General features: G+C 38.7%; 1 protein-coding gene across 5 annotated transcripts; it reads right to left on the bottom strand.

Moving 5' to 3' along the window:
• Positions 1 to 9,900: 9,900 nt before the first annotated feature.
• On the bottom strand, positions 9,901 to 12,356 carry LOC116189085. 5 transcript variants are annotated; one of them, XM_031518613.1, is made up of 4 exons: positions 12,159 to 12,299; positions 11,911 to 12,040; positions 11,272 to 11,437; positions 9,901 to 10,524 (listed from the first exon to the last, which is right to left on the bottom strand). In XM_031518613.1, exons 3-4 carry the CDS (start codon positions 11,435 to 11,437, stop codon positions 9,950 to 9,952), a joined length of 741 nt encoding a protein of 246 aa, XP_031374473.1. In that variant the 5' UTR covers positions 11,911 to 12,040; positions 12,159 to 12,299; the 3' UTR covers positions 9,901 to 9,949. The 5 variants fall into 5 exon arrangements, 4 of the variants coding, with proteins under 4 accessions (XP_031374473.1, XP_031374474.1, XP_031374471.1 ...); XM_031518614.1 differs by having other exon boundaries at positions 9,901 to 10,521; XM_031518611.1 differs by lacking the exon at positions 11,911 to 12,040 and having other exon boundaries at positions 12,159 to 12,356.
• Positions 12,357 to 14,028: the final 1,672 nt, after the last annotated feature.

The following is a 14,028-nucleotide window of genomic DNA, read 5'->3' as shown; positions in this document are numbered from 1 at the left end:
TCGCACTTGGACTCATGGCCAGTTTTTTTTCCGAGCGCCAACAAGAAAGCCTGCCTCGTGAGCCATCTTTTCAAGGAACGGGACATCCCCCAGTCTTGTTCAAAATTGTGACGTTAATTGGGTTAACTTGACCTGTCATGAAAAATTTCAAAATTCTCAAGCAACGAGATCGTTACGTGCCACGTCAGAAATTTTTGGAATAAAAGGTCTTCCCTTTATTTTATCTTCCAATATTTCCTTTCAAACTTATGTACTTCTCTCGAAATCCAGAGGGACCAAAATTTATTATGCAAATTCATACTATCATATATTTTTTTCGCTCATGGTAATATGACTCCATATTATCGTAATACGAATCTCCCCTTTTATTATTTTAATTAGGGGTAGTTGTCATTTGTATCAATTTGTTACATCATACAAAACGTTTTGTACCGTGTTGTTACATCTTAATAAAGTTTTGTACCCATTTCTAACATCTTAATAAAATTTTGTACCAATTTGTTACATCTCAATAAGGTTTTGTACCTATTTGTTACATCATGCTAAAAGTTTTCAACCACATGTCATAACACTTTGCCACGTCACGTGCCATGTCAGATATTCTTAACCGCATTCATCTAGGTGTCATAAGGCTTGCCACGTCACATGCCACGTTAGAAATTCTTAACGGCGTCGATGGAAATTGACGGATTATACTTGATTGAAACAATTTGATACGTTTTGTATCAAATTGTTACAAAAAAAAAGATTTTGTACCATCCGCGTTATAACTTAAAAGGTTTTATATCATTCAAGTAATTTTCAATTATATTTGCTTATATATATTTTCGTCACTTATAAACTGACTTTTTTTTTATAAGCAATGTAAATATTGAACGCTTGATGTCTATTAACATTCTTTTCTTAGGTATGTAAAGTCTATTAAGTTTTTAGCATGTACTTTCAAAAATTTTCCTTATTCATTCAAATGATGAGCGGGAAGAGGAATCAATTATAGCTTTATTCACTTTTCTATTGACTATTAGGTTATGTTTGTTTGTATTTAAAATTAAGTATGGAAATTTAAGTGCATAAAATTTATGTTCTTAAATAAATAAGTTTTTAATGAATTAAGTAAATTTTGATTGGTGGGATCAATTTTGAAAACTTTACATCATTAGAGATCCTAGTTACAGAGAAGACACAAAACTTTTCTTCTTTCAACTTTCGGCCCAATATTCTTATTTTATTTTTTTCTTTAAAAAAAAGAATTTCATATCAAATCGCAAAGATGGGGGAAAGAGGCGGTGGTGGCCCCTGATCTCGACTACCACCACCCAAATAACATCACCGACGACCTCGATTAGGGTGGTTGTGGCCAAGATCAAACGCCACCACTGCCTTGCCGTTACTCTCCTTCGCCCCCCCCCCCTCGGGGGCCTCGCTCTCTCTCTCTCTCTCTCTCTCTTAAAATCCGATAGGCTATATTGAAAAGAATGTAAAAGTTTAGGGACTTCGCTACAGATTTTGTATAAATAGCCCACCAACTAAGCGAATTAAAAAAAATAGTATGTTTCTACTTAGTTAATCATTAAGCACTTTTTTGATTGAATCATTAAGTTAAGTCAATTTTTCTTTTGTGTTATCAAACAACTTTAACTTAATTAAGTACTAAAAATTTAATTTCAGTACTTAATTTGAATTATCAAATACAATCTTATTTTTGGCTTTGTTTATTTTATATTCTTTGTATCATTCATTTGCCCGTTAAAATACTAAAATATTTAGCGGGAGAACCCAAAAGTGGGTCGTACAACGCATCTCTATCATGTGCATATATTTTTCAGAGGGAGAAATGCCTAAAATACCCTCGAGAGATGGATATTGTCTCAATTGCACCCCAACCCATTTTTTACATCAAACTAAATCCTAACAGTTAAAGGTTACATCAGAACAGCCCTTTCGTCTAGGTTCTGTGAAATCTCAAATGGAATCGTCTAACGTGGTTTTTTATATTGTTTCCCCATCTGACGTGCCTTTCAACGTGTTTATCTACCTCCCTTAAGCATCTTAAAATCGTGAGCGGGAAATGACGGGATGCTTGGGCGGAATTTTCTGATTACAGAGCAATCACCCTAGTGAGAGAGCAAAGTTGTTTAATTTCTCCGTTCAGTGAAGTTTTTTTTCTTTTAGGGTTTAGAACAAGAAGATCAAAGCAGATTTTAGCATTTTTTGGTGATATAAGCTGGTGTGTCCTTATGGAGGTTTCGAAAACTTGGACTGTGGGTAGGTAACGGTTATTTACTACTCCCACAGCTGATTTTTCGGTCCCCTACTTCTCGCATTCATGCATTGTTTAATGTGGTCCCATGGTTGCTTGTCTTTTGTCTTTTGGCTTTTGAGTGGTTAATGTGGTAGAGAATCTGACAAAGTTTGGATTTTTATATGTTTTTTTATCTCTATGTGATGGTTCCTTTTTGGTTGGTTTGTGGTCTCAGAGTAGAATGGCATTACGTGGATTTGATTTTACATCATAGAGGAAAGTTTGATGATAACAAACAGAATTATGTTAGTGGTGAGATAGATGTTTTGGAAGATATAGATGCAGATACCTTGTCTGCAATTGTGATCATGAACATGTTAGATGATCACTACAAGCGCAAACCTTCAACTTGCTGGTATGTCTTACCTAGGATGAGGATGGAGTTTGGGCTTGAAGAGTTAAAAAATGATAATGATTCAACAAAATTGATAGCTGTTGTAAAAGGATGTGATGAGGTGCACTTATACTTTGAGCATCCAATATAAACTCCTGAGTGGCATTCTTAGCAAATGTTGAAAGAGAAGCAAGAGAGAGATTTCAGAGAAAGAGAAGCAACAAAAAGAGAAGAAAGAGAATGAGAAGCAATAGAAAGAGAAGCAACAGAAAGAGAAAGGGAAGCAATGGAGGTACCTGTACAAGTGATCAATATGAAGAGGATGAAGATGAACAGGGGAATGACTCCACTAGTGGTGAAGACTATAATAGTAGGGATGAAGTTTGAGATGAAGATGATGATGAAGTTATTCAAGCTACTGATCCTGGTTTGGAAGAATATAATATGAACAATGCATCTGCGGGATCTAGAACTTCTACAATGCATGCCGGCACCACTGCTGGTCCTGAAGTGCAGCAGAAGCATAATCCTAAGAAGAAGAACACAAAGACTTGGTTCAAAGAAAAACAGCAAAAGAAAGGGCGAGAATGTTTGTACAGGAAAACATACAGACTGGGGTGGAGGAACCTTTGGGATCAAATGGCTATCACGATGAGGAGTTAAAGTCCATTAATGGTGATGAATCTGGCAATGAAGAAGAGGGTGTACAATACCCAATGTTCAATGAGGGAGATCAATTTGGTTGATCACCATAGAACTTAGGATGGTATTTTCATCCTTAAATGTATTCAAAAATGTCGTGATGGGCTACAATATCAGAATTAGAAGGGTAGTAAAATTAAGAAAAGTGAAATTGGCAAAGTGAGGCTCTGTGTGCTGATAAAGGGTGTGATTTGAAGGTACTTTGCTCAGTAAACAAGAAGACGGACTGTTATCAAGTGAAAACATTTAATGATGAACACAAATGTTGTAGAATGGTGCAAAACCGGTTGGCTACAATGGAGTGGGTTGCAAGTAAGTCGGTCCCACGGTTAAGGGCCCATCCAGAAATGAATGGTCACAATACTTATGACTTCATGATGCACACCTATAGAGTTAAAGTGTCTGATGCTACTCTGTATAGAGCCATCAAGGAAGCTCATAGGATATGTGGAGGTGCAGAAAAGGAACAATATGGGAAGCTGGGAGATTATTGTAATGAACTTGTGAAAAGCAACCCAAGGTCAACTGTGAGACTAAATGTTGCACCTGTGACTCATGAGTTTGAGAGAATGTATGTGTACTTGGAAGCTTGCAAGACTAGTTTCTTGGCTGGTTGTAGGCCACTCATTGGTCAAGATTTCCTAAAAGGGTATTACAGGGGACAACTTCTTGCTGTTGTTGCTGAAAATGGCAATAATGCATTGTATGTGATTGCATATGCAGTGGATGTAGAAAATAAGGATAATTGGACGTGGGTTTTGAGGAATCTTGTGATGACTTGGGAGATCCTGAGTTTAATGGCTATAACTTCATATCTGATAGGCAGAAGATATATCTCACAACACTTAGAGTGTTTATTTATTGAACTTACTATACATTTTTTAATTGTTAATTAAATAATATTGACTTTATTGGGTCTATATGCTACACTGGCAGCAATTTTCCCAGGAGCACCACACAGGTATTGCGCTAAGCATATCTGGGCCAATTTGAGCAAGAATTGGAATGGAATGCCCTGAGGGATGCATTCTGGGCCGCTGCTAAAGCAACAATTGAGCAACAATTTACGTAGGACATGGAGACCATTAAGGGATTGAGTGAAGATGCATGGCATTGGCTAAAGAAGATACCAATTAAAAGATGGAGCAGATCAACTTTTGATATCCATACAAAGAACCCCTTAGTGACAAATAACATGTGTGAGCAATTCAACGGTCAGTTATTGGAAGTGAGGAGTAAGCTTATCATCACCATGGCTGAAGGAGTAAAAATGTATATAATGAAGAAGTTGGCAAGGAATGTAAAGGTACTGGAAAATTGGACGAGTCCATTATGCCCCAAAATTCAGTCAAAGATGGATATGAATAAACAAAAATCTTCTACTTGGACACCACATTGGTCAGGGAATCCTTCTATGTTAAAATTTGAGGTAACCTGTCCACCTAGGTATAAGTGTGCAATTGATATGGAGAAGCGTACATGTTCTTCTAGGGATGGGATATCATAGAGTTTCCTTGCGTTCATTTTCCATAATAACCAAGCACTTGAAAATTTTGTGCATTCATGGTATACAAGGACCAAACAAGAAAAATTTTATGCCTCCTTCATCAAACCTACCGCTGGTAAGAAGTACTAGACTAAATCGAGTATGGACCTTGTCCTACCGTTAAAACTGAAGAGGCAACCAGGACGTCCTACAAAGCAAAAAGGGCCTAGAGGAAAGAAAAGATACATACAAGCTTAAAAGAAGCCTAGCCATTATCACTCGTTCAAAATGTGGAGAAAGTGATTATAATAAGGTGTCATGCAAAGGTCTTAGTGTAGCTAACAAGAAGACAAAAGAAACAAATGCATCAAGGACAGAACAAATGGGGCATAGTACTATAAATGTTGAAGGTGGTGCAAACAGTGGATTTAATTCACTCCAAGCAGAGAAAACTCTAGTGTCTCAAAACTTTGCCCCAAAATTGACACGACAACCATCATTGTCTTATCATATGACAAATTTTCTTGCACAGATACAGGTTCTTTAACTGTCAACATTAATTTGTTATAAGTGACTGTGATTGCTTATTGTGGAAAAGATGCAAATGCAGGTGAGGAATGCCTCAGGTCCAGACATGCTAACATTAGGTCCAACCATGGCACCATCAGCTCCAATGATGCTACCTTCAGGTCCAGTCATGCCACCTCAAGTCTCAAACATTCCAAGACAGGTATATGTTTAAAAAACTTTGAATTTCAGTTTATTTTGCATGCTTGTCATTGTTAACTGTGCAATAGGTGCCAATGGAGAGGGACAATGCCTCAGGACTAGTCATGGCAACTGAAATGGCAGGTCCATCAGTACAAGTATACATATAAACTTATATCGATCTTCCATAATATAACTACCAGGGTTTACCAAGGTTATGTTGGGTTAATGGTAAAGTTTTGACTGTTTACAAATGAGAAATGTTCCAAGTCCATCAGTGCATGCTGAAATGGCAAATGCATCACTACATGTATGTTTCTCAAGTTTGAATCAATGAATAGGTAGGTGTTGTTTACTGTACTGATTTAACTAACTGAACATACATTGGATGTTTGGCTATGGAGTAACTCCAACCATGGCACCTCTGTGTGGACTAGCCATAGGGAGCCGAGCACCCCTTACATTCAAATCCCATCCATTTAAAGTAGCTACTACACTCCCTAACCAGCCAAGTACTGCCATGATAATGATGGAACAACAGGCAATGTCACCAGAAACCATGCAAGCTGCCAGCCCTGAGATTGCTAAGAGATTTGGTGCATTTTTCAACATGAACCAAGACCAATTGCCTCTATCACAGTAAATGACTGTATGTGATGCTCATTTTGTATATTTTTGTGAACAGACCTCAACTTGAGGATAATTTAGCGAGTATTGGGAAAAGGTTTCTTTTTGTAAAGGGTTTCTATTGATTCTAAAAGGGTTTCTTTTTGTAAAGGGTTTTTGTTGATTGTGAAAGGGTTTCCTTTCAAGATGGGTTCTATGTTGGGAAAGGTACAAGTTACTTGTGGAAGTGATTCATTTAGGTGCGAAAGGGGTATTCTTTTATATAACATATACCAAATCTAAATCCAAGGGATTTGGTGTATGTCATGTATAGGAAGGTCACGGATATGTTCTTCTAAGAAATGAATATTTGCAATATTAATCAGCTTATGTTCTTTAATTAATGAATATTTGCTATCTTATTTTGCTTATTTAGTAAAGTATACAAATTTGATGAAACTCAATCACTGAAGAAGATTGTGAAGAAGATTAAGCAAAATATACAGGCATTCTTTATTGCCAATAATTTCCTTACATTGCATAATAACATACTAAAACATCATCAAATACATAAGCACATTTTGGATAAATACAACTTCTAACTTGTCAGATACAACAAACAAATCCCAACTTCTTCATATCATCTTTAATCAACACCAATATTAGTAAAATGATCGATACAATGTAGAGAATCTCCGGCCTCTTCATTTTATCTCGATACATCAAATTCTTTCTCTTTAGCTTGGCAACAACCAACCTCTAAGCTTCTATTTCAGTAACCTCTTCATCAGTATGAGTAACCTCCGTCTCCTCTACATTATGATTGCCATCCACTGCCATATTACAGACCTCATCCAACCACTTAAAATATCCACAAGTGATTAACTTTTTCTTCATCGATCAAATCCATCAAAAAATTTAGGATCAAAAGCATCAGTAACTTATATTGATTTCTCAATATTGCAATGCTAACAAACTCATATGTACTCAGAAATCACCTGAAAAAATAGGCAACGAAGGAACTTCCTCCCAAAATTCTTAGAAGTCTTCGATATCTTAATGGAAACCTGTCGCCCACAACTACAAATCCACTCTTCTCTTTTCCTTCCATTCGCCATACTCAAGCCACACCAACTTGAATCGTCATCTTCAGCATGCCTATGCGGTCTCGTCCTTCCATTTGCCATGCTCGAGCCACACCAACTTGAATCGACATCTTCAGTATGCCTATGCGGTCGATCTTCTTTGCAACAAGTACCCCTATTGTATTCACCACATTCCGTCTTCACCATTGTAGCCGTTGTTCAGGGATTTAATTTGGAGGTTAGGGATTTTGGCTCTTCAATTTGGGGATTAGGGATTTCAATCCCAGGGCTTCTATTAATATAAGGGAAGAGAGGAAAGCAATAAAAAAACAATATAAAAAGTCACGTCAGACGATTCTGTCTGAAATTTCAAGGAATCTAAAAGGAAGGGCTGTTTTGATGTAATTTTCAACTGTCAGGGTTTAGTTTGATGTAAAAAAAAAATGGGTCGGGATGCAATTGAGACAATATCCATCTCTCGAGGGCATTTTAGGGAGTTCCCTCATTTTTGAAATCAACTGTGTCGTATTTGAATTTTGACTACTAATTATGGATAAGTAGAGCCACGATACTTTAAGTTTTGCGTTCACTTTTTTCTCCAAGGGAACCCCTCCCTGTTTGTGCAGGGGATGACTGCCTTTTTAGTGCGAGGATTTGCCTCGAATTTGGAGGGAACCTGTCCCTGTTTATGTGGGATTTCCCCCGGCTTTTTTTTTTTTTTTTGCAGCACGACCCAAGATCCATTCATTTGAAGAATTGCACTACTTTTGTTTCGCAATAATGGAATTAGTGATGAATGTAATGAGGATGTAACATGAATTAGTAAGTAATAGAATGAAGATTATATATAAATCTATTCGTTTGGTGGGATGTAATAAGGAAAATGGGAATTACAATTCTTAAATATAAAATTACAAAATTACCCCTCAAATACAAAGAAACAAATGCTCTGAGGCTCTCGAGCCACCTTGGGCTCATACGCTTCAAGGTTGAGTTCGCCCTTAGCTCACGAACCCAACCCTGGGGTCCACGAGCTCCAATTAGGCGAGCCCAAGGCTCGGGATCCCAAGACTGGTGGAGCCTAAGGCAAGCTCGATCGAAGAGTTTTCTCTCTTCGATCGAGCCCACGACTCGTGGACCCCAAGGTTAGGTTCGCGAGCCAAAGGCCAATCCGATCTTGGGGTCTGCGAGCCCCAAGTGGCTCGGGACCCACAGCTTTGTGATTTTCTAGAACTCAGGCCCATATCTCTGTTAATCGAGGCTACATCTAGCTTCACCACCTCGATTCCGAGCAGGAAAGATGTTCGATGTCGCCGGAGGTGGGTTTCAACCGGTGGCAATAGTGGTGGGCAAGGCAAAGGTGGTAGCAAGGGGAGTGGCACGATTTCAAAATTTGATGAATAACTAGGGGCAAATTGGTAATTCAATTATTACATATGGGAATTCCTATCATACGAGCGATGGTGATTCATCACCTATTACACATCCTAAATTCAATCCGATTACGATTATGAACGGAAACAAACGATGTAATAGGCATTATATACGTAAAGGAATACTCATTACATCCAACCAAACATACCCTTGGATTCAGAGTCAATTCCAAACGAATGTCTGGTTGTGGAGAGGACCGGGCTGAGCGAATGCCCCGGTTGGTGGTGTTATGCGATGACCAAAGTGAATGACGAGTGTTGGCTGGGACAACTTGGGAAATGGCAAACAAAATCAAAAGTAGGTTCCATTTGTCTCTTATAAATTGTTTTCCGATGGAAAATCATTTAGACGGAAAAAAAAAATTCAAGTAACTTGTTTATTTCTCATGTTTGGAAGATTACCAAGAAAATCATCTTCATGGGCTTGAAAAGATGTGTCAGGTGGCCCAGATAAGAGAGAAAAAAGAATAATACAGCCAGCAAATTAAATTTCAAAATTTTTTACATGAATTCAGTTTCTCCATTTTTGCCTTAAATTTGTAGGCTGATCGAACACACTCTTGTTGACCAAACGATTTTGCATCATCAAATATAGGAAAATGAGAAATTCATTTTCTTGTAAAATATTTTTCCCGAAACAAACAGAACCTTAATACATGGATATACATATTAATATATATTGAGGCCGATCAATACCCCTCTAAACATACACAAATCTACAAATATTTATATAGCTAATGCAACTCCATTGACCGTATCTCCCCACTATATGCGGGTCAGTTATCCCATAGGAGAGCAATCATGCTCAAACTAGAGCCGGTCAAGTTGAAAGATCAGTAAGCTGAGGGGTCATAAATTTCTAACCCATTCGAGTTTTGGATGCCGGGCTGTAAGGAAGAAGTGCAATTACCACATACATCATCATTTTGAGGGGGGCAGGCTGGGGAAAGGAGGTCATGGATAGGAATTTTAGAGGGGACCCGGGAGAAAGATGGGGAAAAAAAAACCTCTGAGCGAAGAGTGCAGAGGCTGAGGAAATTCAGTCTTGATTGAAATTGACAATCGGACTCCCAAACCAGAAAAGCTCGAGTTGATGTAACGGTCATTTGAGACATGGGACTTGCGAAGTCGAGGTGGGAAGATTCGCCGGGCAATCAACATGGGCTGACATGGCTGACGATGGCTATATCAGCACCCGACCAACGGAGACCTCCCTCTCTCTTCAACCAGGAACAGTTTACATCGGGAAAAAAAGTATATATATATATATCCAAGGAAGGAATGGCATTCTATTTAAAAATCAAAAGGGGAGGCATGGTGAATGCAAATTAACCATCGGCCATCCACCTTTTCAAACCCGTTAGTCACAAAATGCCCTCCCCAGCTGCTACCTTTCGTCCTAACCAACTCTACACAAGTCACATACCCCATGCTCCCTCGAACATGAACACGAACATCGCGCAGCTCAATCTCTAAAGGGAATTCATAATTTGCCCAAACATGATTCCAACTATCAATCACCAATTCATAACCAGATATGCCAAGCGAACCTGGATGCACACAACAAACATTGTCCCCTCTAGACCATAGCGTTTGCATCGCCGTTATATCGCCATTCCTGAATGAGTCGTAAAATTGAGCATTTGCTGCTATTACTGAAGCCACACTATCCTCATGAAGATTTCTAATACTGTCTCTGATTTTAGCAGCCTTGGCATAATTTTCCTCAGCAATGGCTATCTGAAGCTCCTGCTCCAACATTTGTTGATCCAATATGATGCTATCACGGTTAATGGAACCCTCAAAGTCCCCACGTTTCACTTGACAGGCTATTGGAGAAAATGGTCTTGAAGTTGCTTTAAACTCTGCTGTATCACATAATCAGAAGAAGAAAGGTATATCTGAGCAATGTATAAACACTTTGTGCCCTATGTAATTGCTACTCATACTTCGAGCAAAGTTACCTCCATAACAGTGTCCATTTCTTTAATCTTCTTTTTACATAAAATAACACAATGTAAAAGAGGCGACTCTGGATTATATCCATGATGGAAAATGGAATTTGAGTCAATAAGCCTAGGACTCACCCCGTATCAAAACCACCAGATCTTGAAATTAATCTCTTCCCTGGTCTTTCATATGCCCACTTTCCCCTCTCCAATCCCCTACTAGACCCACAAGCCTCCTTTTTACCCAAAAAAATTGCACCCCTAATTGCTCGACATATATAATTTTTTAAATGAATTGCCAATAACAAACTTGCTGCCAATGAATGAATTGAGGCAATGCTCATGCTTTTAATATAATGCTATAAAAATTATATAGTTAACTATCAAACACCATCTGTGCAATAATTAGAAGACTTTGTGCCATACACTTAAGATGTTTATCTAGTCAGGTAGATTCCTGAAATATTTGCTTCCATAATCTGTCCACTTTACAGCAAAGAAAATTCCACTATCAGCAGTAGCAGCATTAAGTGCATTAGAATCTCAGCAAGAAGTATGTTACACCAATGAAATAGGATTTGCTTGGATAATAGTATCTTCAGATGAGGGTGGACACTCCATTGTCCAGTGGAAGAGGTAAATTAAATGCAAAATCAGGAGACTTACGAGCCTTCTGGAAATTGATATGGCTGTGCCCTTGGAGAAAGTTACACTTCCTTCCAGAACTAATACCAAGAACTTGTTTATGTTGTCCAGTGGAAGTCAAAGAGAAGTGTTTGCGCATCCCATTACTAAAGATATCAGAACATGGCAACCCGTACAGCTTATCCATCTGAAAGAAAATGATAAATCCAAATTTTCTAAGATAAATTGCAGCTAAATAATCAAAATACCCCAATGTTTGGCTACAGGTAAAATTTTGTTTTTATGTAGTGGGAATAAACCCTTCTGGTAGAATAGTATGATTGCACTGCCCCAAGGCTAAAATTTTTGGTTAAGACAAAAACAAAGATGATAAGCAACAGTCAACAGCCCATCAGGTTGAGTTACAAACAGTATTATCCCATGATCATTCACATTTTCTGCAGCAAGGATTGTACCCTCATCTTATCCTCAATGTCTAATATATGAAATCCCTAACTGATCGATCCACCGCGCATCATCTATTTCCGGTTCACAGAGGAGACTGATTGACAACAGCCTCCCGATTTCATAAAATGATGAACAATCATCTCCACTCATCAAATCAAAGATCAAGGCAATCATTCCGCAAAAGGACATGGCACGGACAAAATCGAAACCTACTCTGACGGTTCAACCCGATCAGCTCCAGTCGCATGCACCATGAAAAATCAAGAAGAAACTCAGCAACCCGGCACGACCGGAATTCCACAGCCTCGAAAGATTCAACAAGAATCGTACACGAAACCCGACCCTAACCTCACAAAATCGAAACGAACGGAAGGAAAACAAGAAACTTGGGATCTCGAAAGCCAATTCAGGGGGGGATTGCAATGAATTAGGGTTTCAGATTGAGGGGTTAAGGGACTTACAAGAGGATCGAGAGAGAGGACGGAGGAGAGAGCGAGAACGAGAGCTAAGCTCCCTGTGAGATTAAGAGAGACGCACAATGGAGAAAGAACGAACGAGCGACAGCAGAAGACAGAGGAGAATAGAAAACCGCTGAAACTTTTTGCCTCGGCACCATGCTTAATTTTATCACATGATTTAAACATTATTTAAAAATATTTATGATTTGCATCTATCTTACTTTTTTTCTATCGATGTTTGACGAAGTGGCTGAAGTGATAAGGATGAGTGCACATTACTTCAACGAGAGTTTTATAAGATTTTAATGTTTTAGGGTTTAAAATTGCCTAAAAACACATATGATTTGCATATTATTTCAAATTCACCTCACTTTTTCGGTCAATATTTAACGGAGTTCTTGACGTCGCTCGTGGAAGTGATGAGCTCACATTACTTCCACGAGCCACATTAGCAATTCCATCAAATATTAACAGAACAAGAGACACAGAGATAGATTCGGAATAACTTATAACTTATAATTTTTTTTGGGTAATTTGTAACCATGAGATAGATATAAGAAAACGTCAAATTATGAAATATATGGTGTTAAAATTACTTTGTTTAGTGGGAAAAGAAGGCCAAGGCCTGGTACAACGCTAACCCTTTCTTTAGAGAGAAGAAGAAAGATTGAAGGGCATGGTCGATTAGGCACATGATCAAATTTGGATGCCAGTACGGGAAAAAAGAAAAACGAGAGTTTGCCAGTAAGATGTCTCTCTCCGTGGCTTCTACGTAATTAATTAGCCATATTTCTAGGTTAGAACTTAGAAGCATTCAAAATATTCACAATATCATCCAAGGTGAAATTAAAAGTACGATATATATGGACGATTACATATATCAACCATGAGTATATTGACATAGTTTCTCATGCATATGGAGTGTCGTATTACGATATATAGATGAACGCAGGATTTGAATTAAAGGGATGAGCTATAAGAAAGAAGTATAAGAACATAAATTTTTCAAATTACAAGGCGAGTAGCAGGTGTAGCTCGCCCACAGTCATGCCCCTCATCGGCCAAGGAGGGCATTGGGTTTGTGGTGCTGGCAAACCATTGCCACGAGTAGGCAATATTTTGTCACTTGCATTTATTCCCTCTCCCTTCTCCCTCCCCCTCTTAGCGGGATTAGTTTGGGCTGGTTGGAGACAATGTCATGGAAAAGTCTGAAAGCTCATCACCATCCTCAGACTCTTCATCGGCTTAGTCTTCTCCATCTCCTCCCCTTCCCCACTATCCGATCCTCCCTTCTCTAAGGAGCTTAGGGCTATGGTCAACGAGATGCGACCTAGGTCAATATTCTGACTGGAGCCCATTCCACACCTAGTGGTGCTTGCAACCTAGAGTTCAAGAAGACAGTGATTGACCACTCAAACCAACATTGATAAACAGAAACGGAGAGGAGGAGGGAGATTGAAAAAAGTTCATGCCCAAGAGCAGAAATTCCAATGATGGCCATGGACTCGCATGCTCTGCCACTAAAATCCCATTTCTTGTCACTAGATTACCCCGACATGTGGCTAGCATTTCCCTTGGGCAGTCTGTTCATCTTCTTTCGTCACTATTGAAAAGTAATTACTAACATTAAAAATAAGATCACCACGTAAGAGAAAAACCAATACCAACCCTTTAAAGTGGCGACGCGAGTCTTTGCATTGGAAATTAGAAACCCATGACCAAGCCAACATAGTTCCGTCAAGGATGCTGCTTGCTGGGATCTTGCTTCAGCCATGATAGCCTGCAAACCAATTGATTAAATTAGGCGACAAGGCAAATAAAATAATAAACACTTCCCATAGTCGATGGTTCTAAAAGTCGGATTCAGCTAGAA

The sequence above is a fragment of the Punica granatum genome, chromosome 8, assembly GCF_007655135.1.
Source record: "Punica granatum isolate Tunisia-2019 chromosome 8, ASM765513v2, whole genome shotgun sequence".
Lineage (NCBI taxonomy): Eukaryota > Viridiplantae > Streptophyta > Magnoliopsida > Myrtales > Lythraceae > Punica > Punica granatum.
The sequence above is the reverse complement of the archived record's forward strand: the minus strand, read 5'-3'. Positions and strand labels throughout refer to the sequence as shown.